General features: G+C 39.8%; 1 protein-coding gene across 3 annotated transcripts in view; it reads left to right on the forward strand.

The window, feature by feature from the left end:
- The window catches only part of Znf148 (zinc finger protein 148), a 123,585-nt gene that overhangs the window by 78,811 nt on the left and 33,386 nt on the right, over positions 1 to 11,388 (forward strand). For all 3 annotated transcript variants that reach the window (XM_005344866.2, XM_013351452.2, XM_026785706.1), the window contains exons 6-7: positions 8,554 to 8,677; positions 9,961 to 10,044. In XM_005344866.2, coding sequence (XP_005344923.1) covers positions 8,554 to 8,677; positions 9,961 to 10,044 — 208 coding nt within the window. The remainder of the gene's footprint in view (positions 1 to 8,553; positions 8,678 to 9,960; positions 10,045 to 11,388) is intronic.

Below are 11,388 nucleotides of genomic sequence, written 5' to 3' on the forward strand. Positions count from 1 at the left end.
CGTCCTTGCTCATCCTGGGCAAGAATTATACCATTGAGCTATATTCCCAGCTTTATAAAATTTTGTAAACATTTTTCTTATGCACTGTCTTACTTTGACCAGGTCATGTTATAATTAATGATTGTTTTCTTGAGCATTGCTGTGTTGTATTTTTTTTTCATCTCCATTTTGAGCCAGTGCTGTACATTTATGATTGTGTTATAGAATCAGAGGGTATATGCTTGATTTCCACCACTGTTGTTCAAGTTATATCTCTCCCGGGTAGATGTGACTGGTGCTGCCTGCACTCCTGAGAGCACGGGGCGGGGGCAGGGGGTCAGTCAGACTTGGCCTCTGTAGCTTACCATGAAGTCACTCTGTGTTGGAATCGTATTTCTTTGTTTTGGGTCATACTGAATTCATATTTCTTATTTGTTTGACAGTTTGTGTTTCATTTTATGGAATCCTTTTTCTCCCTGATCCCCTTTCTTGTTTTTCTCAGTGATTGTGATTTGTTTTTATTGTTATTGTTCTTTACATCAACAAATCAAATTCCTCAGTAATTTCAGGGTTTGTGAAAAGTTAACTACTAAAACTGCAATAATAGTTGATTGTTCTACTTTGTGCTCACTTGTTTACATATGGGGGATCTGTTTTGAGAATTTAAGATTTATTTATTTTTTATTGTGTGCATTTTTTATTGTGTAGATATGAGTGTCACATGAATGCCTGGTGCCTGCAGAGGCCAGAAAAAGGATTTAGAGCTGCTGTGGACCTGTAGTTATAGGTGATTGTGAGCCACCATGTGAGCATTAAGAACTGAATCTGGGTCCTCCGGAAGACTCTTACCTCTGTTTCAAGATTTTAAATCTATATATGTGCTAAGTTATATATTTTCCTAGATATTTTATTACCGCGTTTTTCTGGTGCTAGTCTGTAGTTTAATTCTTTTTTTTTTTTGAAGGATTTACTTTCATTGTTTTAATTTTATAAAACTTTGATCTATTTTATTTATAGGAGTATTTTGCCTCAGTGTATGTATGTGCATTACATACATGCCTGGTATCTGTATTGGATCCTCTCCTGGGACTGGAGTTATGGATGGCTGTGAGCCAAACCCAGGTCCTTTGCAAGAGCAACAAGTGTTGTAAACTACTGAACCATCTCCTCAGCCTGTTGTTGTTATTGTTGTTGTTGTTATTGTTATTATTATTATTATTGTGGTTTTTGAGATGTGGTTTTTTGAGATAGGGTTTTCTGTAACAACCTTGGCTACTTTCTAGTTCAGACTGGCCTCAAACTCGGAGATCCGCCTGCCTCTGCCTCCTGCGTGCTGGGATTAAAGGCGTGCATTACCACACTTGGCAGTTATTTTTTGATTGTGTGTGCGCGCACGCACACGTGCTTGCTTGCTTATGAATGCTGTTACTCTTGGAAGACAGAAAAGGATAATAGATTTCTTTTTTATTAAAGATATTTATTTTATGTATATGAGTACTCCATCTACATATATGACTGTATGCCAGAAGAGGGCATCAGATCCCACTATAGGTGATTGGTTGTGAGCCATCCATCATGTGGTTGCTGGGAATTGAACTCAGGACCTCTGAAGAACAGCCAGTGCTCTTAACTTCTAACCCATCTCCCCTGCACCAAAGGATATTAGATTTCCTGCCACTGGAGTTACAGGTAGTTGTGAGCTGCCTGCTTGTTACGTATAGTGGGCAAAAAAAAAGTGTGGCTAATTGATTTGCGGTTTCCCAGAGGAGTGGTTGCTTTGTAAGCTCCCTGCTCACAACTGGCGGTCAAACCCAGGCCCTCTGCAAGAATGGTGCAAGCTTTTAACCACTTAACCCTCCAGCAGTCCCAATTGAATGCCTTCTGAGATTCTCACTGACGTCCAGTGAAGGATTACCCAGAACCTTTTGCGATTGCTGTCTAGGCCTTGGTGAGTGTGAGGAGAGTGCTGAGGCTCACACCCGTGCCTAATCTGTGGTGGGCCGGTGCTTTACTTCTGGTTATATTCGCAGACCTACTGAGGCATTTCTCAAAACACATTGTATATGCAGAGTTTTGTTTGTCTAAGTCAGGTTTTTGATGATTTCTAAAAGCACCACCAAGGTATTTTGTCCTGATCAATGTAGTAGCCAAATGAGAGACAACCTGTTCTAAGTGCAGGATACGCAGGACAGCATTTCAGGTCAGTTCTTTTAGGGAGGTCTCAGAACAGTGAAGTACTGTAAATAGTACAGAGCAGATATAAGTGAGAATAACAAAAATCGTTACTTTAAAATTGTTCACAACAGCTGAGCGGTGGTGGTGCACACATTTAATCCCATCACTCAGGACGTAGAGACAGGCAGATCTCTGAGTTCGAGGACAGCCAGGGATACACAAACACACACACACAAACACACACCTTGTTTCAAAAAAAATTCTTCACAGCAGGGAGTGGTAGCATATGCTTCTAATCCCATCACTTGGGAGGCAGAGACAGGAGGATCTCTGTAAGTTTGAGGCCAGCCTGCTCTACAGAGTGAGTTCCAGAACAGCTAGAACGGTGTAGAGACCCTGTCTTAAAAAAGGACAAAAAACAAACAAAAATTGTTCTTACATGTTACATGTAGTGGACAGAGAACTGTGTGGCTACTTTTGACATTGATCTGCAGTTTTCCAGAAGAGCGATTTGTGTGTGTGTGTGTGTGTGTGTGTGTGTGTGTGTGTGTCTGAAGTGTTAGAACTTTGAAGTGTAAACCCAGTTTTTTTCCTATCTCTTCAAAAGTGTGTTAGTGCCATAGTTCAGATATTTTATGTCAGTAACTTATTCTGCCATTTTCACATGAAGACAGACAAGTTTATCTTGGGTTTATAGTAAGAAAGTGTTTATGACTTTGGGGAAAGTTGTCAGAGGGTGAATGTTTAGAAATAATATGTAGTAGATGGTGTGAGAAGGAGAATTCACTATCTTTAAAGGGCTAGTCTCCTTCATAACCTTTTCCAAACCTTGGTCTGCCCATCACCAGTATCTGCAGCCAATGCTGTCATTGTGTCAGATTGGATCTGGTGAACAGATCAGAGCTCCCGTCAGGTTAGCTGTGGTTGTGGCACATTGCTCCGCCATCATCAGCTGCTGCAGACAGCAAGCGGTAGTTATGTTGTGAACCTTTGCCATCTTAAAGTAGATGAAATGCTTTGTAACTGGGTTGAGGACTAGTATCTAGATTAAGGGATTTTCTCCATTGTGAAATAATCTGTTTATGAAAATAGAGGAAACTGTAGTCACTTTCTCTTTCAAATGTCAGATTCTCTTTTGGGTGAGGGGTGTAAAGAGCTGCTTTGACTGAAGTAGATTGGTTTAGAACCCAGAGCCTCATGCATGCCAGATAGGTGCCCTACATACTGCTGAAGTACCTACTATGCCCCAACCACAAATATTCCATTTAATCAAAAATCACCCTCTGGTGTCTCAGTGCTGATGTAAATAAACCTTTGAAATCACCTGTATAGTGAAAGAGCTGTGTGAGGGGACTGTTCTTCCCCTCACGGTGGAGACTTGAGCATTGAACTTTGGAAGTGCCTCTGCTTGCTTCACTGTCTCATTCCTTAAGGACAGGCTACTCATTGTTACATTGCTGAATCTGTGGGCTACTCAGCATCACTTTGTTTTGCCCCTTTAAATCTGCATTGTTCTGTATTACAGATAGCTAGACTTGTTAGAAGCCTGTGGAGTCTGTCAGTGGTTGAACACCCCACCTCCCAGGCTCTGTTGCTTGCCTGTGGCACATTTTCCAGGTACAGACATTTAGGCTCCATCTGTGAAGATTCTTACTTGCGGGGAGGGGAGGCAGAAGTGGGGAGGTATGTATATATACATGAAAAGAATGTTATGTGGTTATGATGTACATGTAAGCTGAAGACTCTTAAATCTTGATAAATGAAGTATTGCCATTGACTTTTATTACCTTTATGAGACGTTTTCCAGCTCAAAAGAATTTTGTTATTATTTCCTTAACATTCATGGATTCTACGAAGTGTTTTAATAAAATTTAATATTCTTGTAATCAGGTAGTATAGACAATTGCTAGGCTTTTCAAACCCTTTAGTAATCAACTAAGAAAAGCAACATGATTTTAATTACATCTATTTTGTTGTATTTCTCCCTTTCATTTAACAAATAATTTGAGTGCTCAGTCTCCTGACAAGAGCTAAGGAAAGGAAGTGGGTTGTTTTTAGAGCCCTTAGGAGGTCTGAGTAGGAGCCGATTGTTTAGAGGACGCTGAACTCCTGAAGGATGGCATGTTACATACATGGATTATGAACCATATGGTCATCTCCCAGCAGTTTAGTGTATACCATTGGTCCGGGAAGAGAGTTAATGAGAAAAAAGTATTTTTTTGTTATTATTATTTTGTTTTTTTGAGACAGGGTTTCTCTGTGTAGTTCTAGCTGTCCTAGAACTCACTCTGTAAACCAGGCTGGCCTTGAACGCACAAAGATCCACCTGCCTCTGCCTCCCAAGTGCTGGGATTAAATCCATCTGAAAAAAATACTTTAAAAGAAGCAGAATGGATGTGTTAGACATTTGTCACACTCTTTTCCATGTCCCATTGGTTTTTGGAAGAACTATCTTTGAAGATTAACTGAGACTAGAAATGAAAATAGGAAAGCAAACATAATGCTAATGAGAAAATGAAGGAAGAAAATTAGAAAAGTAGCATGCTAGTAATCCATTAATCTGGTTTCCCCCAAAGAGTGACTGCATTGTGGAGAAATTGTTTTCCATAGAGGTGAACCGTTAAGAAGATTCTGATAGTGAGAAGAGGCTATCACCATCTTTTAGAGGCTATCACCTGCTTGTTTGCACTCGAGAAACACGAGGGACTTTTCTAAGACCAGCGGTCAGTGAGATGGGGTGACTGTCAGGACCCATATGGTAGACGGAGCAAACTGACACCCCCCATACACAAGTCTTTTAAACCCTCAAGGCCAGTATGACGAATATGAGTCAATGACCATTCTTATGACATAGTGAGTTTCATATTCAGACACTGATAAAGCTTACTATTTGAAAATGAAAGTTGCTAATAAGTAAAATGTGGTGTTGAGACAATAAAATCCTGAAGGAGACTGAATGTGAGGGACTGGCTCTGACCAGCATAATCAGATGACTTTTACTCTGCCATTGTTTCAGAGAAGGAAGAAAATTCTTCCTTCTCTTTTTGGCAGGGGGTTTCAAGATAGGGCTTCTTGGTGTAGCCCTGGTATTTACTCTGTAGACCAGGCTGGCCCTGAACTCAGAGATCCACCTACCTCTGCCTCCCGAGTGCTGGGCTTAAAGGCTTGGGCACCTCCTGTAATTCCAAGCTTGGGACTCTGGACTCTGAACATGCTTGCCAGCAAAACAGAATCCCCAACCAAAACTAAAAACTGCTGTCTCCTATGTCCTAGGAATTAAAACATTAACCTCCAGCTTCTTCTGCCGTCATGGTGATCATATGTCGAGTGGCGGGAAAGCAAAGCAAAAATATTTTTTGCTACTAATAACAAGCAAGACAGCTAATCTTTAGGGTAAATGTCTCAAATCACTGGATCACAAAACTTAAAAAGATCCTGAAAGGGTGTAAACAAGAATAAGCCAAATCCGCTAGAGAGATGGCACAGCAGTTAAGAGCATTGACTGTGAAGAACCTGAGTTCAATTCCCAGCAACCACATGCAGCTCACAGCCATCCATAATGGGGTCTGATGCCCTCTTCTGGCATGCATGCATACATGCAGATAGAGCACTCATTCATAAAATACATACATAAATAAAAGTTTTATAAAAAGGATAAGTCAAGTGTATACTGAGGAAGACAGTTTGGCAGAATTAGTGTGCTGTTCCTTCCATGCCTGCACTTTGTCTTGGAATGTTCTCCCTTCTATGGTCAGTGGATGATCTGAAGGCCACTAGATGGACAATAACATTTTTAGAAAACTTTTTGTTTTGTTTGTTTTTGTTTAAAGAATGAAGTATTAAGTTGTGAGGGCTATTTGGTATTAGAGTAGCAGACAGCTAACTCTGTCAGTGATAGGTGCAGAATCTGCTGTGCCCCAAACTCCACGTTTGGATACTGGGATTATAGCAGTGAGTAAAACAGGCAAGTTTGTGTGGATACATTTCAAACAGATTGCAAATAGGAAAAGCCATTGATGCTTGTTTGTGGCAAGGTGGATTTTACTCTAACCTTGTAAACAAAAATATTTGTTACACTGGCCTCACAAAGGAAAAGAAAATTTAATTTAAAATGTCTGAGAATTTGATACTTGTACTTGAACTTATAAATATGATGGATTGGTTTTAGTGTGTTTGCCATAATAGTAGTGGTGTCTGTTTCATCTATATAATTCTACGTTGAATTAAGACTTGAATGAAGATAGCATGATGACTTCCAGTGCTGAAAATAATTACCCAGAACTCCTAACTGTCCATAAAGGGTTATATCCGCTTCTCAGAATGCAGCATAGGCCAGAGCTATGCCTACAAGGCCTTTTCTCCCCGTTGCTATGCTGTAGAAAGCCATTGAACTGCTATGGCTTTTGGCACTCAGATCTTATTTTTATCAACCTATGTGAAAAGCAGAAAGCCTGGTATTATCATCTTATTTATTATATGTAATACTTAGCATCATTTTTTTGCATATTTGAATCCTATTTTAAGAGGGTTTGTGTATTTTCTTTTTGTACAATGTTAATTTACATTATTATTATGTGACTTAGAAGAACTGAAAAAAAATTGAAACCTGACTGGCCAGAAATCAGACTTTTATTCTCACTGTCTGTTCAGGAAGCTGTGACACCCACTTCCAATCTCCTGCCAAATGTGTCCCTTCTATGTGTTGGGTGCATAGACTTGAAGCATTGTTGACCATGTTGGCAATTTGCCCAGAACCCAAATATCCTGTATAATTTGCATACTAATTATCATTGATTTGCATGTAGTATAGGCTGAACTGTCTCCCTGAATTTAAAGTAAAAAGATACTCCAAAGATTAAAGTCATTTTTTCTTTACTACTTCTCTTTTCTGGGTTGAAGAAGGGATCGTAGTTGTGTGTTTGTAGGCCCTAGTCAGTTTCCACAGTCCTTTGTATTTTCTTAAGATGCTGTCCAGATCTCTCTTTCCTATGTTAGGCAATCTGTTGCCTGCCTGCCTCCCTCCCATGGGTTAGAGGTGAAGTGGTGAGTTGTAACACGGGTCCCTCTACATAGCCCTGGATGTTCTGGAACTCTCTGTGAAGACCAGGCTGGCCTTGGACTCAGAGAGATCCGCTTGCATCGGCATTTGAGTGCTGGTTAGTGCGCCACCAGTCTTAGCTTACTTTCTATAGGCTTTCACCTCCCAAGTTGTTTCCCAGCTCTGGCTCCTGCCTCCTGATCTGGTCCTGTCTTTCCCTCTTTTCGGCCTCAAGTTCTTGCTATGTAGCCCTTGGACTCTCTGTCCTCCTGCTTCAGGCTCCTCATGTCCATGACATCTGACATTCTCTTTACATCATATTCTGCCATCTTTCCTCTCTCCTCAGTAAGGATAAAAGGAATCCCTTTTTCTTATCACTCTGCTATGTGTCTGACAGATAAAATGCTCACGCTGAGTAAGTTGTTGGTACGGTAGAATTCACGAGATTGAAGGTGAGCTTTTATTGGTAACTGTCCAGCCCATACTCACAGTGTTCTTAATTGCAAGATACTCAGGATGGTTAAGCTGGTTTCTTTTCTCCTGTCTTCCCACTGGTTTATCTGATGAGTGTTTTAGGACATGTTCAGCAGTGCTAGCTCTACAGTACCTTAGAGGTGCTAGATGAGACAAAGTACTGGGAAACTTCATTTTCTCATTTCTAAAAAATAAGAAAATAATAACAGGTAAACTCTTACCTGACTCAAAAAATGTTTTAAGTCAGTACAGTCTATCCATTATTTTATGTGCTCAGTTCAACATCCTTTTTAATATGTAGTTATTAAACATATACAAATAAACATATATTCATACATACACGTGGACACTATTTAGATAGATAATATGGCTAGATGCTGTCTCTCTAGATAGTGTCCTTTTGTATAAAAAAATTATGCTATGGGTTCTGAACCTTTTTGTGTTGAAAAAAATTCTGATGTTTATTTTATTCAAGTAGATAGAATTTCTCTGTTTACAATCACATAGAATTAAGTTGTATTGGTTTTCTGTGCTTTAGTTAGTCTCAGTAATTGATTGATACCTGACTTTTCTCTCTTCATACCAGAGAATTTGAAATTGAAAATTAAACTGTGCTTATTCTAGCAGCTCCTTATGGGAACACTCCTCTGGTGGCCATCAGCATGACCACGGAGGTGGCGAGTGCTTCAGGGTTTATACTGCCTTTACCCAACCTAAGTACACTGTACTTTCCTGCGTTAAAGGTGCTGCTATTCTAATCTTTTCCAGATTATTTCTGAAGAATTTACAAGCTCCAGTGACCATTGCTTATACTGTCCTTTTAAAACGTAGTATTTACTTACATTTTAAAAACTTTCTTTTGTTTTTGCCTTTTTTTTTTAAACTAGATCCTTACAATAAATGAGGATGGATCACTTGGTTTGAAAACCCCTAAATCTCACGTTTGTGAGCACTGCAATGCTGCCTTTAGAACGAACTATCACTTACAGAGACATGTCTTCATTCATACAGGTATTGAACAAAAGTGGGCTTGCGGCCATTAAAATTATTATCATTGTTATTTTTATCTTCCTATAAATATCATCCAGTCTTTAGAACCTAGCTAACTTGGCATTGTCAATCAGAATTTGTAGACAGACTATCAGGAGGAAAGCAAGAAAGACTTAAAATGAGAAGATAATTAGCACATTTTATATATATATATATATATATATACACACACACACACACACACACATACATACACATTTACATTTAATAGTCTTAATTGGGTACTTACTTGCCTTAAAGCACTCTAATTAACTAGAGAAACTGCTTAAGAATGTATTAAGAACCTGTCACCCTCCTCTTTCTGTGCCAGGTGTATGACCAGCACAGGAAGTCAGATATTAGAAATGATAGCTAACAAAAGTAGAAGTTAAAAATTCTGAAATTGTTGAAAGTAGAACTGAAGATTGATTCCACACCTTTGGGGAAGCTGCTGGAAATGTTAGATGACTTGGTGGGTAAAGGAGAGGGCAGCGAGGGAGAGTAGAAGAACCAGGACAGTGCAGTGATGCCAGAAGCCAAAGGAAAGGAGATGCAAGGAGGCTGTTAGGAGTGCCCTGCCCTCAGAGGACAGAGGGTGTGGGGAAGGTTCGCTGCCACTGCCGAGCGAACACCAGGAATCACCTCTGTGAAGGTCTGGCCACAGTGGGTGGGAAGGCATTTGAGACTTGAGACTGCCCTTGTAAGGTGTGGTGGGAGGTTGTCAAGGAGCATTGCAGCACTGAAGCAAGGCTTCCTGGTGGAACAGACCACCAGCACTCTGAGATGAAGCGGGGCTCCAGCAGAGAGGGAGTGTTTCCAAGCGTGGGTTTCTCTCAAGGGTGTTTATACACTTGTGAACTCTGAAGAAAATAGGTAAAAGGGCAAAGAGGGATGGGATGGTCAGTCCTGGAGAACAGGTCAGACTTGACTGCAGATAAGGAAGAGGAGATAACGCCAACACCTGAGGTGTCCTAGAGAATGCTTTCTTAACTTGTGTATACCTTTCATTTTCTTTCTTAGTAGATTCTCTCTTTTTTTATTAGAAGGATGTAAATCAGGTTTTATTTTTGTATGATTATGGGATGTAAAAATTTAAATCCTGTAGGAAATTTTTGAGAGAAAATAGAACTGTTAATGAAATTTTTTTTTTTAAATCTTAAGGTGTTTTAGAATTTTTCAAAATTTGGGCTTCTAAGACTCAGAAGTAGTGACTTAAAATGTTGTTTTATTCATTAACTAATGTATGGATGTCAAATTATTTTAAGGCGAAAAACCGTTTCAATGTAGTCAGTGTGACATGCGTTTCATTCAGAAGTACCTGCTTCAGAGACACGAGAAGATCCATACCGGTGAGTGCGTCCTCCCTAAGATGGTTGGCATCACATCAGACGGAGGGAGGGAAGGTGCCCAATAAGGCTCATGGCCTTTACCACCCTAGTCATTCTTTTTGCTTAAAACCATACATTTCGGCTGCCCCTTTTCTCTCTTGGTAAAGCAGTATTGTTATCTAGGCTTCAATTTTCTGTCCCAATGAATTCCTTTGAAATAGTTTCATAATAACGTAAATTACATATAAGGAGAAAATGTTCCTGAAATAACTGTTTCTTGAGCTAAGTAAAATTATCAGTCATACCAATTAGCTTGTGGACAGTTGAATGGTTTGGAACACTGTATATTGCCCTTTATATGGCTTACTGTGTCAAGAAAGTGACAGCTGCCAGTGTCTCCATTAGTGTTAATGATTTACAAACAAGTATTTTGGAAGATCACTTCTTAGTTTATGTGTTAAAATTTTAAGTCTTATTTTAAAGCAAATGTATTTTTTAATAAATGTAAAACCAAGTTTTGTAAGTGACTTGATTTGGTAGATTGTTGGCTTTTCTCCTTTGATATCCCTAAGCATTGTAAAAGATGTTTCTTTTGATAACTTAAGCATTGTAAAAGATGTTTCTTTGGAACTGATTAAAAGTTTTTGGGGGGACTAGAGAGAGCGTGCGCAGCGCAAAGTTGGTATGTCTGTAGAGTTTTCTGTTTCAATGGAATGAGAATGAGGATGAAAATACACTAACAGTGAAAAGGTTGAGCACTTTAGATTTCTCTGGAGTACTACTCAGTTAAGTACCTGCCCCAATGTTATTTTGATGTAGTTTCATAGTGCATACAGAATTTGTGAACTGGGATCCTTTGACACACTCTGCCCTATAGAAACAGCCTTCATTGTCAGTAACTTCCCTGCATCTCTGTTGCCGCCAGAAAGAAGCCTGAAGTGGCTGTTGTGCTGCAGCGCAGTGCCAACCGTGCGCATGTCTGTCTGCGTTCGTAGTTTCTTTTTGAGACAGGGTCTTACTCTGTGTCTAAGGTGGCCTGGATCTCAAGTCTGTCCTTATGCCTCAGCCTCCTGAGTACTGTATTATCATGCCTGGTTGGATGTTCTACTCTTTAAAATAACTGTTTTGTATATCACTAAGTAAACATCACTTTCATATATACAGTAGAGAAAGTGCAGATTTTTTTCCTTTTTTATTTATTGTGTACACCGTAGTCTGCCTGCCTGCATGCCCGCAGGCCAGAAGAGGGCACCAGATCTCATTACAGATGGTTGTAAACCACCATGTGGTTGCTGGGAATTGAACTCAGGATCTTTAGACAAGTAGGCAGTGCTCTTAAACCACCGAGCCATCTCTCCAGCCCAG

Source organism: Microtus ochrogaster, chromosome 2 (assembly GCF_000317375.1).
Source record: "Microtus ochrogaster isolate Prairie Vole_2 chromosome 2, MicOch1.0, whole genome shotgun sequence".
In the NCBI taxonomy this organism is placed as follows: Eukaryota; Metazoa; Chordata; class Mammalia; order Rodentia; family Cricetidae; genus Microtus; species Microtus ochrogaster.